Source organism: Musca autumnalis, unplaced genomic scaffold (assembly GCF_047663935.1).
Source record: "Musca autumnalis isolate F117 unplaced genomic scaffold, ASM4766393v1 scaffold_2, whole genome shotgun sequence".
Taxonomy (NCBI): domain Eukaryota; kingdom Metazoa; phylum Arthropoda; class Insecta; order Diptera; family Muscidae; genus Musca; species Musca autumnalis.
This window is the reverse complement of record NW_027411755.1, coordinates 244623097-244646506: the sequence shown is the minus strand read 5'-3', so window position 1 is coordinate 244646506 and position 23410 is coordinate 244623097. Positions and strand designations below refer to the sequence as shown.

The following is a 23410-nucleotide window of genomic DNA, read 5'->3' as shown; positions in this document are numbered from 1 at the left end:
GACACAAAAACAATATATATGTTTAGCTTATGAAACATAAAAGCTTATTATATTTTTATTTTACTCTCTATTCATTTATAAATATATTAAAATTAATTTTAATTACTTATTAAAATTATTAGTGTATTTACAGGACATACTTTTATTCATAATATGTGGCAATAAATTATCTTTATAAGCAATATCCAACACTTTTCTTTATTAACTATATCTTAAAATATTTCAGTAAAGACACTAAAGTAAAGGTTTTTACACGCATATAGTCTACCTAATCCGATATTCTAATCCAGCGTTAAAATTAAATTACTTTCAACGAAATCCTCAAAAAATCTAAATACAAAAAAATAGGTCAACGTTAACAGACAGATATTATGTACTTCCACGTAAAATTTAAAAAATTGAGCAACATGTGGAAGATAACATAAAGAAGCGGAAATTTAATTGTTCGCAATGCTACATGATTCCCAAAATTATTTATTTTATTAATTTATTTTTAGTTTGTCGGATAAAAATGTATTCTATGCTGTTTACGTCCTCAGTGCTATTCGTTCGCTTCTTATAATTATTTTGCTTCAGAGACTCATTCGATTCGATCACTATCGCGACTCGTTCACATTGTCCTATTCTCCGCAATCATCGAAGGATCACCTCTTCTCGTTGCAGGCGGAGTCAACTAAAGGGCCCAAACGAACAATATTCACACAAGGATTATAGCCGAACACCATCAAGCCGGCTAATTGACAACTTATCGATATTGTCGCGTTTTCATAGTCCTTTTGTACATTTAACCGGTTTTTGTTGAGAAAAATACTATATTTTGTTTTTTGTATATTCATTATTTAATGGTTGTTCGAATATACAGAATATACAAAAACACAAAACATAGTTTTTTTCTGAGCCAAAATAGGGTAAATATCTACAGTGACCTTGAAAACGCGACAAAATCGATTAGTTGTCAATGAGAATCGTACCTAAAATTTTCTGAGCCACATTTTTGCAGAACATTTCGAAGCTGAAAAAAGTCATCCTGTTGTATTTTTATAACGGTTCCTCAAATAAAGGACGAAGAGGGCATTGAAGGAAGCGAGTTAGAAGGTCAAAGTGCTCTTCGAAAATAATCCTCATTCGATTTGACAGAAAACATGTCATCTCATAAATAAGCTAAAACAACAGTTAACAAAGATATAACGCTAATTTCAGATGCCTTACTGGGTCTTCAGCAGAAACTTAATCACGCCATGATGATCGGTTAACGATCCCGACCGTGCCGCCTGACCGATCTTTATTTCCATAGAACTTTGTACGGGGGCCAAAGGCGAATTTTCATCGAAATCGCTCTACAGGCCACAATTATTTTCCAATCAATGAACAAATTTACCAGTTCATTGTTGGGAATTCTAAAAAATTATGAAAATCGGGACCTATAGTATAGCTAATATACAGGTATGTCACATATTCCGATTGGAATGGTTTAAATTCCGTAATTTCATGTCGATCGTTTCGGTTTTAGCTTCTTCAGATTTCGATCGATTTGGTGAATTTCGAAACTCGTATCATTATACCCTCCACCACAACATGGAGGGTATAATTAAATTTGTCATTCCGTTTGTAACACATCGAAATATTCATCGGAGACCCTGTAAAGTATATATCAGGGTAAAATCATCGATATAACCATGTCCGTCTGTCCGAGCTTTGTAATTTTGCAACCAGATTGACCATATAATAATTAGTAAATTATTCCTCGGTTGTCTACTGGATGTGAAGACACGCAGAGTTGCTGATATTGATAGCGACCACAACCTGTTAATTGGCAGCTTCAAACTGCGTCCCTCTGCGGTGCACACCAAATAGAAACCTCCCAAGTACAACACCTACAAGCACCAGGTCAACAATGTTGTCAGGCAATATAAGAACTACATAGCGGACCAGCGGAACACACATGCACACACTTCTTGGTCCACCATTCAAAACACCTGCCACCATAGTGCAGCGCATATTCTTGGCATTCAGAAAAGAACCCACAAGCCGTGGATTTCCGACGAAACTCTTCGAGAAATAGCCAAGAGGAAGAGATTAAAAATTAGATTAAACAACTCTAAAGCAACAGAGACCAAAACCAGAGCAAAAGCAGAATATCGGCAATCGGCTTCAAGAGTTAAACTATTAGAACGAAAGGACCGTGAAGCCTTTTATTGTAATATATCAGTAGAAACGGAAAAATCAGCATCGGTAGGAAATATGCGAGGTGTGTATAACGCCATTAAACAGCCTGGAGGCAAGAACACACGCACTACGGATGTGATAATAGACCAAGATGGAAATGAAATTTCATCCACAAAGGAGCAATTATCTTGCTGGAGAGAATTTTTCAATGTCGGAAACATTGCAAACTCCCTCCTGGACCTGGCCTGAAGGCCGACGCCCTCCAAGAAGAGATATTTCTACTGCAGCCCCTACATATTCAGAGCTGTTGAGTGCGTTATCGAAACTAAAAAGTTCAAAATCATGTGTGCACAATATAAACACTGTTGGAATCCTAATAGAGCAGTCTATTGAATATAACAGCAGTCTCTATCTCCTGTTTGTGGACTTTGAACGAGCGTTCGATACTGTGTCCCGACCTGCTTTGGGGGATGCGCTAAATATAAAAGGGATTCCTCAGAAAATTATACGCCTGATACGTGACCTATACAATGGTGCAAAATGCAGAGTTCGCTACAAAAGACAAGAGAGTGAACCCTTTGAGACCTTTTCTGGCGTTAAACAGGGCTGTGTCTTATCCCCCACATTATTTTTACTTCTCCTGGATTGCGTGCTGCAGGAAAAAAATAAGGAAGCGCCATATGGTATCCGTTGGAACATAAATGAGCTGCTTTATGACATCGATTACGCTGACGATATCTGCCTGTTTGCACACCGTTTTGAAGATATAGAGAAAGAATTATACGCCTTCTCAAATAACGCCAACAAAGTGGGACTGAAAATTAACGCAAAGAAAACCAAGCTAATGCGAATTGCTACTAACAACACCACAGCACTAACCTATGGAGAACAGACTATCGATGATGTCGCAGTCTTCTCCTATTTGGGAAGTACTATTTGCAAAGAAGCTGGATCCCATGAAGATATAACGGACCGTATTAATAAAGCCCGCAATGCGTTTCACTCCTTGCACAGAATTTGGCGGTCAAACAACATCTCAACCAAAACGAAACTTCGACTGCAGTGTAAAATCGGTGCTATTGTATGACTGCACCACCTGGAGCTCCACCCAAAATTCCAGAAAGAGACTTCAAACATTTCATAAAAAATGCTTAAAGCAAATCCTGCGCATATTCTGGCCAAATTGGGTAACAAATACCCAGCTACTTACATTAGCAAACCGCAAGCCCATCGAAAATGATATCTGTAAGCGCAAATGGCAATGGATTGGCCATATACTGAGAAGACCACCCAACGACATAGCCAGGCAAGCCCATGAATGGAATCTTCAGGGTCACAGAAAACCTGACCTGACATGGGTTCGTATAGTTAGAAACGAATGTCAATCTCGTAACATGACATGGAACCAAATAAAGGTCCTAGCAGACCAAGATGGAGAGAGTTTGTTGAAGCCATATGTTCAGTATGAACTATTGAATTATTATTTTTTCTTGTTTTAAACTATTGTTCGTAGTATAAGACATTAAATCAAATAATTTCAAATAAAGGAATAAAAAAGCCTAATTATCACACCGGTATAGGTCCACGCCTTCATGTAGTCCCCATAGAACAGTACCTCCCGATTTTCGGTATTTTGAAGGTTGTTGCTACAATAATTCACCGAAATGGCTGAAATTTTATACTTAACTTTCCCCTCAAAATTTGTCGGTATAGTTTCACGCCTTCATATAGTCCCCATAGAACAGTACCTCCCGATTTTCGGTATTTTGAAGGTTTTAGCCTCATTATCACACCGAGATGGCTAAACGTTTACAAAGAAATTTGTCGGTATAGACCCATGCCTTCATATAGCCTCCATAGAACGGTACCTCCCAATTTTCGGTTTTTTGAAGGTGTACCCCCATATGACAACTAAATACCAAATTTCAGCCATTTCACCTGAAGTTTTTAAATATAGGTCCACGTATTCACGTAGCCGCCATAGAGCCATACCTCAAATTTTCACAGAAATTAGTAAGATGCGGAATTTTTAGAAGTGATATTCTCGAGTTAGCATATTTCACTTCTAGGAATAAGCCTTGACGTGGCGCAGAATTAAGTACTTTCATAAACGAAAGGAAACTAATTGCTTCATTTTACTTCAATACAACTCATGGTGGAGGGTATAAAATGTTCGGCCTGGCCTAACTTAACGCCATTCTCACTTGTTTCACTTTGTTTACGACTGTATACTGAATTTGTTTAGAGATTCAAAATACCCACTACAGTATGGGTATAATAATAGACGACCCGTCCGAATTTGATCCTTTCCGTACTGTTTTGACACATTACACGGTGCTCTTGAATCAAATTTAAATGGAAGGTGCTTACACCTGGTAAGTTTTTGCAGATTGCGAAACTACAATGTTCATAGATGAGAAAAATCAGAAAACCAACAAAAACACGGCGGAGCGCTTTTTAAATAAATCGCAATTCAAATTGACATTTTTAGGGCTTGTTCAGGTTTTCACGATTTTGCATAGAAAACGCAAGTCCTATCAAAGTGAGACTAAAGAAAATGTTGTAGCTATGAAAATTCTCTACAAGATTTACCTTCATGGTATTTTCGTAGTTTTTACCATTTTTGAGATATTTAAGTTCAAATTGGACACGCACTGACTGTATCGCACCCTTATAAAACAATATCATGAAGAGTGCGCCTTAACTAACTTTTAATGAAAACCGCTTACACAGGGGAAGTTTTTGTGAATTCTGAAAGAGCAATGATCATAGATGAGAAAAATCCAAAAATAAAAAAAACGTTTTTTTTTAATTTTTTTTTTAAATTTTAAATAAATCGCGGTCAAAATTCACATTTTTCGGGGTTTTTTAGGTTTTTACGATTTTGCTTGGAAACCGCAAGTCCAATCGAAATGGAGCTGAAGAAGACGTTGTAGCTGTGAAAATTATCTACAGGATTGACGTTTATGATTTGTTCTCAGGCTGTACAATTTTTGAGATAAAGAAGCTCAGTTTACATTTTTAGGTTTTTTGTTAGGGTTTCGCGATTTTGCTTCAATACGGCAAGTCTTACAGGCATGGGACCTGAGAAAATCGTATAGCTGTGAAAATTCTCTACAAGACTGGCTTATGTAATTTTTCATAGGTTGTACCATTTTTTAGATATATAAGTTTAAGTTGGAAAATTGCAGTCGCGACATTGTTTTTTTACAGGTTTGTTTTTCGAATAGAGATAAAACTGGCATTTTGTGGTCAAATCTGGCAACTCTAATGTCATTTATGTTCAGTTTGATTTGCCATTTCATCATGAACAGGTTGACAAAAGAACAACGCTTGCAAATCGTGCAAATTTATTTCGAAAATAATGGTTCAGTTCGCGAAGTTTACCGCAAGCTCCGTCCATTTTATGGTCGACATAATCGTCCATCGGAGCAAATAATTCGGTTAACCATGGATCGTTTTCGCACTACGTTTACTCTATATGATAATACGCATCCGCAGAGACGTCGAACAGTGCGCACCGAAGAAACAATTGCCGCTGTAGAGCAAAGTGTTGAAGAGAACCCGAATGAATCGATTCGCCACCGTGCACAGCAATTGGAGCTTTGTCCATCAACTTTATGGAAGATTTTGCGCAAAGATCTTGGCTTCCGACCTTACAAGATCCAGCTTGTGCAAGAATTAAAGCCGCGAGACCATGCAATGCGTCGTGATTTTGGTGTATGGGCCGAAAATGAGATTGATCTCGATGCTGATTTTCATCGCAAAATTTTGTTCAGAGATGAGGCTCATTTTTGGTTGAATGGCTACGTCAACAAGCAAAATTGCCGCATTTGGAGTGAAGAGAATCCACATAAGACCCTTGAGACACCATTACATCCACAAAAACTGACTGTTTGGTGTGTTCTATGGGCTGGTGGAGTCATTGGGCCATACTTCTTCCGAAATAATGCTGGAGAGGCAGTTACTATTTTGTTCCCGAATTGGATGGCATGAATGTGTATAAGTTGTGGTTCCAACAAGACGGCGCTACATGCCACACAGCGCACGTCACAATCGATTTATTGAAGGAAACATTCGATGAGCGCATAATTTCGCGGAATGGACCTGTCAATTGGCCACCAAGATCGTGTGATTTGACACCATTGGATTATTTTCTTTGGGGATATGTGAAGTCGCTCGTCTACGCCAACAAACCGGAAACGTTAGGGGAATTGGAAGCCAACATTCGTGGCGTTATTGCCGACATACGGCCCCATATGCTCGAAAAAGTGGTTGAAAATTGGACCTCTAGAATTGGCTTTATTCGAGCCAGCCGCGGCGCCCACATGCCCGAAATCATATTTAAACATTAATGGCATAAATTTATCCTTCCAATAAAGCCAAAATGATGGACATTAAAACGATTTTCTTGTGTTTTATTTCAATTCGAAGTTCTATACCACTAAAAAAACACCCGATATAAGGAGACGATACAGAATTGAATTGTATTTGAATTGTCCCAATTTCAACTTCTATATCTCAAAAGTTGTTAAACTTACGAAAATATCATTAAGGTCAATCTTGTAGAGAATTTTGATAGCTACAACATTTTCTTTATTGCCATTTTGATAGGACTTGCGATGTCCAAGCAAAATCGCAAAAGCCTAAACAACCCTTAAAAAATTTATCGATTTTTCTACAAAATTTTCCGATTTCCGATATACCAAATTCGGAACGAATTCCACAACTTGTGAATAGATTCGGAACGAATTCGGAGAGACCTCTGAAAAAATGTTATCGGGGTTATTAAATAGCCATAATAGACGACTCATCCCGCAGAGTTTTAATAATATATACCTAGTTCTTAAAAAATATTTCTTAAATTAGTCTTCCTTTTAACCGACAGCTATCTAATACTGTAACTAAAAATTGTTTTATAAAAAATATCTGTTTATTATATTTAATTTATACATATTTATTCATAAATTAATTATTGCTCTGTTTCAGAGCCTGCAAGAAGCTTCTAATTTTTACTACCATAAAATTTTTTCCTTTATATTATCGAAAACAAGTAAAAAAGTATCAGTCGGCTTTGCCGACAGAGATATACCCTCAGCCTGTGTATATTGAAACAATTTTTTCCCAAAACACGTATGTATTTAGTGGGTTTTAAAAATTTTGGGCGTTTGAACCGACAAAAAAGTTGATTAGGATTAAAGATCAAAAGTTATGCGGAGGAGATACTAAAAGGAATGGATCGACATTGACCGTTATGGAAGTGGATCTCCAGCCACTACATATGGTGCCGTAGGGGGGTTTTTACACTCTTCGGGCTGTTTGCTCAAGAAGTATGGACTTGCCCCTAAAAAAACTCTTCCCTTCGTAATTGAGGCAGCGAATGCAAGTTGCTTCAACAAAAATCAAAGTGATTTGATATGAGGTCTTAAAGTGAACTTATCCGAAATTTTGTGTGGGAGGTACCGGATGGAGTATAGAAATATAGTCCATATTTGAACCTGATCCATATCTGGTAGATATATTAGGATGTGTAAAGTATAGACCAATTCGGCCACTCCCTTCAATAGTTACCGTACGAACAATTTTTCCGAACATTTTTGGGGGAGGTACCTGAAGGAGTGGACCGATATGGCTTATCTTCAAACTTAAACTATGTTTGGACAAAATATTACTAAGTCCATATTTTGGACCGAATCGGCAGATCCGTTCGAGAGTTATCTTGAGCTCCAACCCCTCACACGGTGTCATAGGGGTTTTTTGCAAACTTTCATGCTATTTTCTCAGGAAGTATGGACTTGCCCCTGATGGTACTTGTACCATCGTATGGAGGGCAGTGAATACAAGTTTCTAAAACAAAAATCAAAGCGATTCGAGAGATGGCCCTAAACTGAACTTTTCCGAAATTTTGTGTGGGAGGAAATGGGAGGAAATTTCACGACGTGCAAATCGGTTACTTCCTTCAAGAGTTATCGTGTGCACAAATTTTCCGAACATTTCCGAACTTTTGTAGGGGAGGTACCGGAAGGAGTAGAACGATATAACCTATCTTCGAACTTAAACTAAGTTTGGACAAATTATTGCGAAAGCCAAATTTTGGACCAAATCGGTTCATCCATTCGAGAGTTATCGTGCGCTCCAGCCAGCAGGACAGACAGACAGACAGACGGACGGACATGGCTAGATCGACTCCAAATTGTCTGAAACACATTTCGTCCAAACATACTTGGGGTCTAAAACCATTATTTCGATGAGGCACATTTTCATCGTATCAAAGTGTATATACCCTCCATAGCCTAAAGGCTGAGGGTATAAAAATAGTAAAAACTAGTAGATTCTTGCAGTACTGGAACAGACCATATTTGTTTGATAAAAGCTTTCATTCACTTAATTTTTAATTTCACATTTATACGTAATATTTTATTAATTTTAAATTGTATATTTTAAATAAAAGTATATATAGAGTTTACACACACAATGAAACAGATTTGTCTTGGCTTATTTATATAGAATATTCAAAAAATTAGAAATTGTGTTTATAAATTCATAAAATAATACCAACAACATTACTTTGTAAAGCAAAATTTTTGATGATGTTGTTGTTGTGATACAAAAACATTGAAAAATCAATTATATGGAGAGAAAAATAGAGAAATGGTAGAACGAATAAATAAGGAAGAACAGTGTATTAATACGATCAACAAAAAGAAAGACAAAGGAAAAGAAAACAGAATGTAGAACAACACACTCAATTCAATCAAGAAATATAATTAGAAAAGGTAAGGATTTAGAGAATTGATTTTTTGTTTTGTTTTTTTAGAAAATATCCAACGTTTAGAAGAATATCACAAAATCCAACGAGGCAAATAGACGTACCGCAGCGTTTTCATTTCGTTACGATTGATTCTCTTCAAATATCCAATAAAAATGTTTTGCAAAAATGTTATCTCTATCGAAGATGTGCAACAATATGTGCGTGATGTAAAAGTAGATGAGTTGAGTTGGATTGGGTTGGGGAGGATAAGTAATGATTTCCAAATATATGTTCATCGATATGTTGTTTGGTTTTTTGATGCTTGCTTGGATCTGTCAAGATGGCTGGCATTTGGCTTATCTTTTAGCATAATTGGTAATTAAAAATTTTCCTTTTTCTCTTCGTATGAGTCTTTCTTTCTTCACACACACCCATTTAAATTAGGTCCTGTATTATCCTTAAAATGTATAATATTCTTGTTTTTCTGTTATAATTTTAGGCATTATGATCTATGTTCTGGTTTTGTTTTTGGTTCAAAAATACGATATGGTCGTTTTGCATTTCATTTTTTGTTTTGTTTGTTTTTTTTTGTAAATGTTAACACACATACACAGTTACAAGGTATATTCGAATTTCATTTCAATTCTTTTGATTCCTTTTTTGGTGTTCTTTGGTTTTCCTGTTGTTGATGTTGTCGATATTTTGATTTTCGCTTTATTGTATGGCGGTGGTGGTGGTGCCGATGTTTGAATCTTTTTTGGGTGAAGATTTACGCCGCTGCATAATGGTTGGATTTCAAAGAAGCCTCCCCATTTTACCATCACCTCGGCTTTTGCCAATCATGGCTGTGTACTCATCTAAATTTGTTTCAGCAAAAATTATTTTGAAATATTGAAATATAATGAGGATTTATGGTTGTTTTAATGAATAAGCATAAAAATAATTTAAAGAAAAATTTCATGAAAATAAAAATTTTTAATAAAACTACAATAGGCACTTAGGTATATTTAAAATAAATTATTAATATTTGAGTTAAAAATATTTCCCATTTTCCAAAGTTTTATTTTCAATCCCCCATTAAATAAAAATGGCAAATAAAATCAAAATTATGTTTTCAAATTTATTTAGAGAAAAATTAAAAACAATCAATAGAACTTTTTCTTAAACAGTGTTTGTTTAAACGTGCCGGCTTTTGCTTGCTGTTTGCTTGAGCATTTTACTGGCTGCTTGCTGCACAAACTGTTTCTTTGCAGGATGCTGCTGCTTCTACAATAAAGGCTTTTGCTTGCACAATGGGTAATAATTTACAAAGAAGCCATTCAAGGCATTCGAGTAGAATAAGTAGAAAATACGCTTTTGTTTTGCTTTGTTTGCCAGGCATAGAGTGTAGTATTTTTTTATGTAAGCTTAACTTGTGTCCGCATTCAAGTTTGTAAAAGTTTCTTAAGCTGTTGCCAGCCGTTATTGCTCATTTGTTTCGGTAGTAGTATTGGTGGTTGGTTCTTGGATGGTGTTACTGTTTCTGTTTCATTTGAATGTCATTTTTGGACAGTGTATTTGGGTTTGAATGCATCTGCAGCGTTTAGAGTTTCTTCGTTTTTATTTTGATTTGTTCGTTTTTATTTTTGTTTTGTGAAGTAAATTTTTTGGATTTGGTTGTTGTTAAAAGAATAAAATTATAAGGAACGTAAAAAAGCAAACAACGACAAAAATAGGCCAAAATATATGTTGTTTTATTTTGGGTACATATGTATGTTTCGCAAATTCATTTCATAAATATATATTTATGTATTTACATAATGTACAATATATTTTCCATTTTCGTTGAACATATTTTCGGATCGCCAACATAATACTTCCTAACACACGTCCTTACATCACCTTAAAAATAAGACCCTTTTTCCCTTCCATAAATGTCTAAAATATCTCTGAGGATATTTCTTATTTCTTATTATTTCTGAGGATATGTATAATTTTCTGAGGATATGCAAATGAAAAAGAACACTGCCAGGAAAATTGCCACACTAACCAATACACGATATGTGTCGCACTTAATGAGAGTGCTCACGGAGACAGTCCGCCCTAAATTTACTATGCATTTATGCACATTAGGTACCTCCCACCCAAAATTTCGGATAAGTTCAGACTAGGACCTGCCCTCGAATCGCTTTGATTTTGGTTGCAACAACTTGTATTCACTGCCCTCCATACAACGGTAAGTGTTTCAGGAAGGACAAGTCCATACTTCCTGAGGAAATAGCATGAAAGTTGCAAAAAGCCCCTATGACACCATGTGTAGTGGTTGGAGCGCAAGATAACTCTCGAACGGATCTGCCGATTCGGTCCAAAATTTAGCCTTCGTAATATGTTGTCAAAACATAGTTTAAATTCGAAGATAAGCCATATCGGTCCACTCCTTCAGGTACTTCCCCCACAAAAGTTCAAAAATGTTCGGAAAAATTGTGCGCACGATAACTGTTGAAGGGAGTAACCGATTTGGTCCATAACTTGCACATCGTGAAATTCCTGCCAGACTTAGATCAGGTTCCAATATGGACTCAATCGTTAAACTCCTTCGGGTACCTCCCACACAAAATTTCGGAAAAGTTCAGTTTAGGACCTGCTCTCGAATCGCCTTGGTTTTTGTTTTAAGAACTTGTATTCACTGTCCCCCATACGAAGGTACAACTTTCATCACGTGCAAGTCCATACTTCCTGAGAAAATAGCCTGCAAGTTGAAAAAAAACCCTATGACACCATGTGTAGTGGTTGGAGCGCAACATAAATCTCGAACGGATTAGCCGATTCCGTTCAAAATTTGGCCTCCGTAATATTGTGTCCAAAATTAGTTTAAGTTCGAAGATAAGCCATATCGGTCCACTCCTCCAGGTACCTCCCCCACAAAAGTTCAAAAATGTTCGGAAAATTGTGCCACGATAACTCTTGAAGAAAGTTGCCGATTTGGTCCATACTTTACACATCCTGATATATCTACCAGATATAGATCAGGTTCGAATATGGACTATATTTGTCCACTCCATCCGGTACCTTCAACACAAAATTTCGGATAAGTTCACTTTAAGACCTGCTATCGAATCACGTTGGTTTTTGTTGAAGCAACTTACATTAGCTGCCTCAATTACGATGGTAAAGTTTTTTTTTCAGGGGCAAGCCCATACTTCTTGAGAAAACAGCCCGAAGGGTGTAAAAACCCACTATGGCACCCCCATGGTCTATGTCGGTAAATTTCTTAAAGTACCTCTTCCGCAAAACTTTTGAACTTTAATCCTAATCATACACCCAAAATTTTGAAACCCACTAAATACATTAGTTTTTTGGGAAAAAAGTGCTTCAATTTACACAGGCTGAGGGTATATCTCTGTGGTTAAAGCCGACTGACACTTTTTTACTTTTTTTCTAATTATTTTTTATATTCAACATTTTAGTAAATAAATTTTTTTTACCAAATTAGGCTGAAAATGTAGACAAAAAATTTAAAATGCGGGTAGCCTTATATGGGGGCTATATAAAAAACCTGGACCTATGACTACAATTTCTAGTGGGTCAGTTTCTGTACTATTAGGAACTTTAAAATCCAATTCGGGCTAAACATAAACATTCTTTATGCGGCTATACAAAAACCTGGACCTATGTATGTCTACAATTTTTGGTGGGGATGTCTCTGTAACATTGGGAATTCCAAATGCCAAGTTACAGCCACATCGGGCTAAAAATGAAAAAAAAACATCTTCAAAATACCTTAAATCGGGTGGTGCCGCCACATGGGGGCTATAAGAAAAAATGGAACCATATTGATTTAAGTTTCATATTCATGTATTGTCATCCAAATCTGAAAAGTGTTGTAACGACGAAAGTCGCCACGCTCGTTTTCGTCTACACCCTTTGTCTATGTTATGTTTATTTCCAAACTGATTTAACCACCCCTCATATTTGTTTACTAAAATTGTTCAAATGTTAACCGTTAAGTTCAATGACCGATCGACTCAAGGCCACGATCGGTCTGGTAAATGGTGACACCTACCATCACTGGTAATAGGTGGCACCCATCATCACGGTTACCCCTACCAAGAAATGCCTGAATTATATTTGTTTAACTAGCAGACCCCGGTCCGCGTTGCTGGCCCGTCGTAATGAGTTTAAATGACAACTTTTTATCGACTTTATGCTTGAAAATTAAAAAATAGGTATTTTCCACCCCACTTCTTCGGTCTATTGTCAAACCGAGAAGGATTTTTTGTCTGTAACCTTTCTTTTCTCTTACGGACTTTGTCGGATTTTTTCGCCAATTCATGCTTTTTAGGCTTTATTATCGTCCATGTCCCTGTCTTTATCCTAAAGCGATCTAATTTTTAAGGTTAAGAAGTGGTTAAATCGAATTCTCCCGCTTATTGAGACTTTTATGTTTTAGCTTTTCATGGCTGATGGACCGTTGAACCTCACCATAATTTATAAATATATACTTTTTCTTGATCGGGGGCGCAACCACCGTTGTCTCGAAACCTAATTTGCAACCCGATGCACTCATAAGGTTAGCAAATATGGCATTTTGGACCAAGGGACATTCCTGAATATTAGGTTCAGTAGTTTTGGAAAAATAATGTTTTGAAAAGAGTGGGCGTGGTCATCAGTTTTCAAGATATAACATATTAAAAAAAGTAGGCCTGGTCCGGTATCTTGGCTCCAAATATGCACACAACTTCATTGCCTACCAAAATGTATGCTGAAACCGATATAATCATACATTTGGCTTATATATAGCGTTTAACAGAAAGGCATGGGGAAGGTACCCCACCTCTTCCGAAATTCATAATATATACATAACAACGGCAAATATTGAGCTTTGTCGCAAATTTTATGGAAATCCCTTCAATAGTATTGGAGTTATGACATATTAAAAAAACAGGCGTGGTCGGGCCTATAGGCCCTAAAGAAGTACCTAGATTGTAGATTAATCCGTAAGTTTTAATCCGATACATGAATAATTTTTGCAAATATAACGTTTTTTAAAAATATCACATAAGGAAGGTACCTTGCTCCCTCTGGAATTCAATAAAATATGTAACCTGTTTTCGGGGGGCGTGGTAAACTTTTCTTTCCAAAAAACCTAAGTTGGGTTATGACAGCATTTGATTTTTATTCATAAAGGTAAGGCGTTTTTTTTTCAAATATGCCCCCTTCAAAATTCAAGAAAATATGCCCGTACATTCCCTGATATTTTCAGGAAAATCGGTTCAGTAGTTTTGTAGATGTAACATATTTTAAAAAATGGGTATGGTCAAGTCATTGGATCCTAAAAAAGTGGGTAAGGTCTTCCGAAATAGATACATTCGTAATTATTGTAAATATAACATTTTTAAAAAAGTAGGGTATAGGGGAAGTACCCCGCCCCCCGTATAAATGATAAAAATTAAAAATTGAAAAAAGTGGGCGTACATTTTCTTTGCATAAAAAAATATCGAAATCGATCCAGCCGTTCTCAACTGATGCCATGACCAACGAACGACATTGGATTTTTATTTTTAAAGATTTAAAAGTTTAGACAAATCGCGATTTCCTTGAAAATCCCTTCAATAGTTTTGTAGATATAACCTAATTAGAAAGTGAGCGTGGTCGGATCTTAAGTCCCAAAATAAGTACGTAAGGTTGGAGACACAATCGCCATTGACTCGTAAATAAATTCCGAAACCGATACATTCGTATTTGTTGCAAATATTGCATTTTTACAAAAATATGGCATAGGGGAAGTACCCGCCCGATCCGAAAGTCAAAAAATATGTAGCCTATTTTTATCGGGGACCAACCCTGTACATTCGCTGGAAGTTTCAGGAAAATCGATTCAGTAGTTTCGTAGATATAACATATTTAAAAAAGTGGGCGTTGTCCAGTCTTAATGCCCCAAATAAGCACGTAAGGTCGGAGACACAATCGCCATTGACTCGGAAATTAATTTTCAAAGCGATACATTCGTAATTGTTGCAAATATTGAATTTTTACAAAAATAGGGCATAGGGGAGATACCCCGCCTGATCCGAAATTCAACCAAATGTGTAGTCAATTTCAATATGGGGCCATCACTCTACGTTCCCTGAAAATTTCAGGAAAATCTGTTGAGTAGTTTCGTAGATATAACATATTTATAAAAGTGGGGGGAAAAGTGGGCGTGGCCAATTTTTCTTTGCATAAAAACCTAAACTGGACTATGACTAACATTTCCACAAAAAATTATCCAAATCGCTCCAGCCGTTTTCAGCTGATTCAATTACCAACAAACGACAATTGAGTTTTATATTATTTGTTTAATGGGTAATAGGTACCGACTGCTTTCCTATAAACGGACCACAGGAAATTGAAAGGGGATCAGTCAGTGTTCACAGGAAGTCAAAGTAACAAGTGCGCGAATTCAACCGAGTGAAGTTAAACAGCTGCAAAGAACCAGGTGAGTCAGAGTGGTGATACTTAATTCCTGGTAGATTCCTTGAAGTGTTCGCAACTCTTGGAACTCCCTTGCGTATTCTTGCCCAGATTATTTGAAGTGTTCGCAACTCTTGGAACTCCTTCGCGTACTCTTGCCCAGATTCCTTGAAGTGTTCGCAACTCTTGGAACCCCCTTGCGTATTCTTGCCCAGATTCCTTGAAGTGTTCGTAACTCTTGGAACACACTCGCGTATTCTTGCCCAGATTCCTTGAAGTGTTCGCAATTCTTGGAACTTCCTCGCGTATTCTTGCCCAGATTCCTTGAAGTGTTCGCAACTCTTGGAACTCCTTCGCGTAGTCTTGCCCAGATTCCTTGAAGTGTTCGCAACTCTTGGAACCCCCTTGCGTATTCTTGCCCAGATTCCTTGAAGTGTTCGTAACTCTTGGAACTTCCTCGCGTATTCTTGCCCAGATTCCTTGAAGTGTTCGCAACTCTTGGAACCCCCTTGCGTATTCTTGCCCAGATTCCTTGAAGTTTTCGTAACTCTTGGAACACACTCGCGTATTCTTGCCCAGATTCCTTGAAGTGTTCGCAACTCTTGGAACTTCCTCGCGTATTCTTGCCCAGATTCCTTGAAGTGTTCGCAACTCTTGGAACTTCCTCGCGTATTCTTGCCCAGATTTCTTGAAGTGTTCGCAACTCTTGGAACTCCCTCGCGTGTCCTTATCCAGACTCCTTGAAGTGTCCGCAACTCTTGGGTATTCGTGTAACCTTGGCCAGATTTCTTTGAAGTGTTCGCAACTTTTGGAACTCCCTCGCGTATTCTTGCCCATATTCCTTGAGGAGTTCGCAACTCTTGGAACTTCCTCGCGTATTATTGCCCAGATTTCTTGAAGCGTTCGCAATTCTTGGAACTCCCTCGCGTATTCTTGCCCAGATTCCTTGAAGTGTTCCTAACTCTTGGAACCCCTTCGCGTGTCCTTGTCCAGATTCCTTGAATTGTCCGCAACTCTTGGGTCTTCGCGTAACCTTGGCCAGATTCCTTGAGTGTTCGCAACTCTTGGAACCCCTTCGCGTATCCTTTTCCAAACGCCTTGAAGTGTCTGCAACACTTTGGTCTTCGCGTAACCTTTTCAGATTCCATGAAGTGTTCGTAACTCTTCGAGTATCATTGCCCGAATTCCTTGAGGTATCTGCAACTCTTGAGTCCTATCTTCCGCGTACATTCGTCCATTTAGGCAGCCAGTTCGGAGAACTTATCCAGGTCTCCCGCGAAGCCTACGGAAACCTTGTCCAGGTCTAACATTTAGTCCATATTTTCATGGTAACTTATCTGGAGGAGGACCCTGACGGTGGACGAACTTTTCCAGGTCACCCAGCATGCCTGTATAGACGGAAAACTCCCACGCAGCCCATATCCGGAATCTACTCGGGTCTCCCGTCGAGACTGAACGAGCGACGAGCGACCGGAACTCTAAACCTTTGTATATCCTTAATAATTTATACTTGTGTACTCCTTAAAAGAAAACAAAATAATAAAATACAGTGTTGATTAAGAACCAACAAGAAACCCGTGTTATCACTCTCTCGGTCTTTCCACTCACAAATTTATGTGGCAGACTCTGGACCCCCGCGAGCTATCCAAGGAAGTAATCGAATTGGTTCAAATTTTTGACATCATACTATTTCTTCTCGTTTGAATATTGAATCCATCGTTCCACTCGTTCATGTATCACTCACAAAATTTTTCAGCATTTTTCGCAATAATGCAGTTTGGAAGCAGGTATTTTCGAAATTTCGAATAATGGCACTAAAGTTAAAAAAACGCAGATTTGATCTAAACTTATCGCTCCCAAATAACGGTAAGATTGAATTAAGGGTATTTTGTAGATTTAAGCCACATTTTCTGTTCGAATCGGCTTTAATAGGACATTTTTCTGTGAACCAGAAGTCTGCTTACCAAAAATTGTTGGATATGACCAATGTTTTGGTAAAGCCCCAATATAGCAGTACCTACTGATTTCGATATTTTTCCAAGCGAATTAGCTGTACATTGACATATCAGGTTCTCCATGGACAAAAGACTAACCTAATACAGGATTTCGATAGTGTAGGCGGTATTCGATTTGCCAAAATTTCGCACAGTCTGAGCGTATATGTGTCATCTTTGCCGTCTTTTTACTTATTGTGTACTAGAAATTTACCAGTGAGTAACACTATGCAACATTGAAAATGCAAACAACTTCTAGTATGCATTTTTTGAAAGTATATATTTAGACTACAAAAACCCTAGTAGGGTTATGTCCTGTCAGATCTAGTTCGGATTTTATGGCCTCATTTAAACCGGGCTAAATTTATACTTTTTTGCATTTATCTGGCCTTTATCTCAGAAACGAATAGGAATTTGGCCTTGCTGTCTTTAGCAATATTTTAGCCCTAAACTAGTAGAACCTATCTTTTGAATAAACCACATAAGAAAAACTCCATCTGGGGCATCAAAATCTGTAAAATATTGAAAATTTTACATAATTTCTGAAATTCTGGTCAGTATCTGCTATACTATTGGGAGTTGAACCAAGTAACCTTTTGCAAAAATCTTCCAAATAAAGTTCTCAACAATACTTTAGAACATTCTGAAACTCTAAAATGCTTACTTTATGTTGTTTCAGCGGTATTTTGCATCATATCTTTTACAACACGTATTTCAAACACAGTTCACACCAACAATTTATTCTCGCATTTCGGACTTCACTACATTTTTGAAAACAACGGCATAGAGGCATTTTACAACTATGACATGTTCTGAAGAGTTGTGTATTACATTCCAGGGAATATTTTTCAAAATGAAAATAATCAGAAAAAATTAACGGTTTTGGAGATACGGTGCGAAATGTATAAAAATTGTGGAATTTTTGCATATATTTTGAAATTTGAGGCAATAAATGTAGTTTTTCGAGATTATTATGTCTCCAGAAGAAGATTCGCATTGGTTTCAAAGATATAGCCCCAAATTTCTTTAAAAGCTCAATATTTAACCATGTTTAGATGTGGCCATAAAATCCGAGTTGGATCTGACACAACAAAACCCAACTAGGGTTTCTTGTCGGTTGGGTCTTTCAAAAAACCCTCAGTTCGAATTGTTTGCACAAGATCACCTTAAAAATGTTGCACAGTGTAATCAACCAAACCGTTCCTTCGTGATCATCATCGTTTCCTAACACTTACCATCATCGTCAAGTCGTATTGCCTTATCATCGTTCCCGATCATCGGTAAATTGTAAAACCCGATCATACATAGCTGTCAATTGCCTGTACTACTACAAGCATGCCTACGACTTTATCTTAACGCATTACATCTTAAGTGGAATTAACTAGTATTTAGATTAATAAACATCTGATTTAACCCCAAAAGCCTGAAACTAGTTTTAGGGTAAGGTATAGTGGGCCCTTAAGTCCCTTATGGAAAAAACCATGTTACAATATTTAAACCTACAATGTATTAGCTCCTATAACAACGGTGCTTTTATTTTCTTTTTATTTAAACTCATCCTGAGAGTTTTTGCGTTTTACCTATTTTTACTACCAAAGAAGTTACCGAATTCTACTTGGACGAATATATCTAAGAGTGCAAAAGATCGGTGCCTAAAAATGTGTGATATACATTGATGTTCTTACTTGTTGAAACGATCCGAAAATATGTTTTGGCCCTAGATATTTAAATACATAAATCAATTGTATACACCTCCCAATTTCATATGATAAAACTTCGTGTGTTTTTTGAAAACTCCTCGAATTCAAAATCAAATATTTTATTGTAAATGTTCTTTCTTATGTCTAACCGACTTACCTGATTTAGGACTCACTAAATCTTTGGTCTTGTTATTCATACGTCTGGGTCCAGTGCCGCCAGAACCCATAGGGCCTGAATTTGGTCCCGAACCAGGTGTACCACAGCCACTGACACCTCCTGATTGACCTAAAACAAAGGGCCACATTTTAATATTTTTTTCACAAAAAATAATCACTCGCATCATTAAACCTGGCAGCCTTGGTGGACGGGGCTGTTCAACCGGAAGCACACGTCTACGTTTCTTTGGCAGTTTAGCACGTGCCTGTGTATGCGAATAGTACATGGCAAAATTGCTGACAATAACGGGCACTGGCAGTGCAATGGTTAGCACACCGGCTAGAGCACACAGAGCACCCACAAACATGCCAATATAGGTCTTTGGCACCATATCACCATAACCCACTGTGGTCATCGTCACCAGGGCCCACCACAGACCCAACGGTATACTATTGAAATCATTGTGCGGATTCGTTTGTATACGTTCCGCATAGTAGACCAGACTGGCGAATATGACAATACCCAAGACTAGGAAAAATACCAGCAGTGTCAATTCTTTGGCAGAGGCTCTAAATGTTTGTATTAATATTTTCAATCCCGACGAGTGCCGTGTCAATTTGAATAGTCGCATAATACGTATTATCGAGAAGAATTCCAAAATATCGGCATTCTCCAGATGTGAGGCGAAACGTTGCAACACCAAGTCAATGTAAAAGCTCAGTGTGGCAATGTAATCGATGATATTGACAGATGATTTGATGAAATCACATTTGTTGGGTGAGGATATAAAACGGACCTGCAAAAAATGGAAAATATATAAGTATAAAAACTTCAATAGGGTTGTTAGGGACTTACTAATATCTCAAAGGTAAACCAGGCATTACAAACACACTCGATGTAGAAAAAAGCTATGTGGGCATTTGTTTGTGTCTTCTCCAGAAACCAGCCGGAGCTGCCATTGGCCGTCTGCACTGAATTGTTGCGAACATAGGGTACCCTCATGTCCGGGTGGGTTTTCAAGCAGAACGACAATATTGAAATGCATATAAAGAATACCGATACGACGCCAATTATCTGCAAATCCAAATTTTGTGGAATTAATATTTTTCTAGTTGTGGGAAATGGTGTTCCTACCTTGGCCGCATTCGAACTATATGGTTCATCAAATAATGACCATATTCGTGGTTTCGTTTCCTGCCACCACGATAATGTTCCCTTGTAATAGTCTTCTTCGAAACCAAATTTTCGAGCTAATTCCTCTTCGGACGGTTTTTCTGTATCGAGGTCTAAACGATCTAATACGGCTAGAGTTTCTTGAGTGTCACGATGCTGTTGGGGTGATGGAAGGAAGAACAAAAGTTTGAACTGAAAGCAAACAACAAGCATGAGAATTTATTTGTTACTCACCTGGGTGTAGGTCATCCAACAACATGGTTCTACTTGATTTGAATCTAATCCCCAAAATTCCAGCTCTTCTTCGAACAGTGGACCGCATACGTCCGTTGGATAATGCAGTTTTCCGGTTCTAGAAAATAAATATGGAGATAATTTAAAAATTTGAAATAAAATTTCTGCAATTTCCAAAATAACAGTTCTATTAAAATTTCCAGAAGTCTACATTGGGGAATTTTTTTCGGACAACTATCTTGATTTGAGACTACTCATTTATTAAAACCCCTACAGACCCGTATAAAATGTAAGTGTTGAAGTGTGGATCTGTGACTCTAACCAAATTTCCAGAATTTTCTAGACCTTAAGTACAGACTGCTCTACACATTTATGTTGTTGTCGTTCAAGTGTTTATTATTATGTTTGTATTTTCGTTCTTCGTTCAACCAGGCTCTGGGTCTATCTCCAGTTCCAGGGAATGGGCTGCTTTGATGGGATGTAACCACAGATCCACTGGAGTTAGATGAGTAGGATTGGCTGGGCAGTTCAAACGGTTTTGTGTCGTGCGGGCCCATGCCGAATACTGGGCAGATGTCTTGCACGGCGCGGTCGATTTCCGCCCATTAAGAATTTAGCCGACTGCAATATCCCGAGCGTAGTTGAGTCAAAACTACTCTAGTTTTTCGTGGCAGCTAACGCTCCTCAGCTGCGATAGATGGGGGATGTATTTCGAGGACTTTATTCACACTAAATTTGCTTATGACCTTCGCAACTGCATCCGTGTGAATACTATTTAAACCTGCTTGATATGCCTGTTGATATAGGGGTTCTCTCCTTGTCCACAGTTCACTTATTTCGGCTCCAATTTTGGAACTCTTCAGATGATTTAACCACTTGTTCCATTTATGCTCACCGACTAACTTGTTAACATCCAGTGTCAGTTCATAGACTCACGCTCATTTGCTAGTAGAGTTGTGCCAAAAGAACTATATGGAACTATCTAGTTCACTTCGCAGTTCCATTGGCCCACATTTTTTCTTTGAACAAACTGCATACACTTAATATCACACATTACATTCCATGATGTTACCCCTACGTTTTAGAACTAGTAAGTACAAGGGACTAAAAATTACCCAACTCTATTTGCTAGTCCCGTCGTCTCTGCTGGGATGTTTGGTCTCACTTCGGGTATTTGACCAGCAGGTATATGGCGAGCGACAGCTGCAAGGATGATGTCTCGGAAGGTCGTTTCTCCTTCCCGACATCAGAAAGGTTGGGCATATATCTGAAGCGGTGTTTAGTGAACTTTCTGAAACCACGCCAATTGGCTTTCACATGATTGGCGAAGTGTGGGGTACAGAGGAAATGAAATCGGGCGTTCTACAGATGGAGACAATTATGGGGAGATGATCTGATCCAAGAAAAACAACAGGTTGCCAGGTGACGTAATTTGTCAGAGCCGGTCTGGCGAACTGTGACACTCTCCGCTAATTCTAGTAAGGGCGTCCTCATTGACGGAGAAACGGTAGATCTATGAATCAACTAACTCAGCCCTATATCACTCTGTTGTTATTGAGCTTGCGAACATGATATTCTTCCGACTCATGAAATCCACTACTTATTCAATCATACCTCGGAGTCAATACAATTAAATTGCTAAAAGAATGCTTTTTCAGGGATTGGAACAACAACGGCTGGTGTTAAGTGCTGTGTGTGCGGCTGCTGTAGGGGGGAATGTGGATGAGACGCGTGAACGAATGACGGCAACTCATTGTTCACGCAGCATGCACCAACATAGTCAATGCATGAGTTCAGAACAAACCATGAGATGCATCCACTCCCGACATCTGTTGCATCTTACCGAAGCTTGAGTGTGGCTGATGCGGACGTGACAAATCGATCACATATAAATTGGTTCTGGGTTTTCTCCGTCCCGCAACGGACCAAAAGAATCCGGTGCAGGCATTCCGGGATTTGCTGCTCCCAACACAGAAAAATGATACAAACACAAACATGTGTACACTGAGGTGACAGCCGCTGGCCGAAAAACGGATGTTGTGTGGTTCTGGATCAATCCGTTACGAAAGAACCCGCTTCCGTGGGATTAAGCTGTGTTGATCGGTGAAACCCTTCACCATACCAATACCAAATTTCAGCAAATTCGGTATAACAATGTGGCTAACCTTCAAAATACCGAAATTCGGGAGGTACCGTTCTATGGGGGCTATATCAAAACTTCCATCTATACCTACAAATTTCTGGTGCAAAGTTTTTAGACTCCAAGAAGACTAAATACCAAATTACCGATATTTCTGTAAGATACTTTGGCTAAAACCTTCAAATTACCGAAAATCAGGAGGTACGCTTCTATGGAGGACATATGAAGACATGGACCTATGCTGGTTATTCTCTTCTAGAAAATTGTATAATCCCATGGAAGATTAAAAAACAAATTTCAGTAATTTCGGTGGTCCGTAGATCTTTCGAAGAATTTTTCTCTCAAACACACCAAGCACTGCCATGTCTGCTTGCGCAAGTACCCAGGCTTCGGAGCCATACATTATCACGGGTAGTATCAGCGTTTTGTAGATCGTAATTTTTGTTTGACGAGATGTGGCTTTGCTTTTAAATGGCTTTTAAACAATTCTTCTTTTTATTTCACAACTGATGTCATTTGTTGTGTTTACGGGGGTGCCGAGGTAGACGAAGTCTTTTACTACCACAAAATTATAGCAACCAACTTCCACAGTTGGTCCGAACTCAATGGACGCATTGCGCCTCGACACCATTAATATTGTCTTCTAACCGTTTACCGCCAGAC

General features: G+C 38.0%; 1 protein-coding gene across 21 annotated transcripts in view; it reads right to left on the bottom strand.

The window, feature by feature from the left end:
* The window catches only part of Shaw (potassium voltage-gated channel shaker cognate w), a 78332-nt gene that overhangs the window by 7599 nt on the left and 47323 nt on the right, over positions 1–23410 (bottom strand). For 6 of the 21 annotated variants that reach the window (XR_012410628.1, XM_073971251.1, XM_073971249.1 and 3 more), the window contains 5 exons: positions 20608–20725; positions 20335–20529; positions 20056–20274; positions 19393–19996; positions 19201–19329 (listed from right to left, as the gene is read on the bottom strand). Coding sequence is in view for 14 of the 21 variants with exons in the window: in XM_073971251.1 (XP_073827352.1) it covers positions 19201–19329; positions 19393–19996; positions 20056–20274; positions 20335–20529; positions 20608–20725 (1265 nt within the window). In the remaining 7 variants the exon portion in view is untranslated. Of the gene's footprint in view, positions 1–9039; positions 10509–19200; positions 19330–19392; positions 19997–20055; positions 20530–20607; positions 20726–23410 lie in introns of those variants that run through there. The other 15 variants (XR_012410629.1, XM_073971252.1, XM_073971255.1 and 12 more) reach the window with 8 other exon arrangements.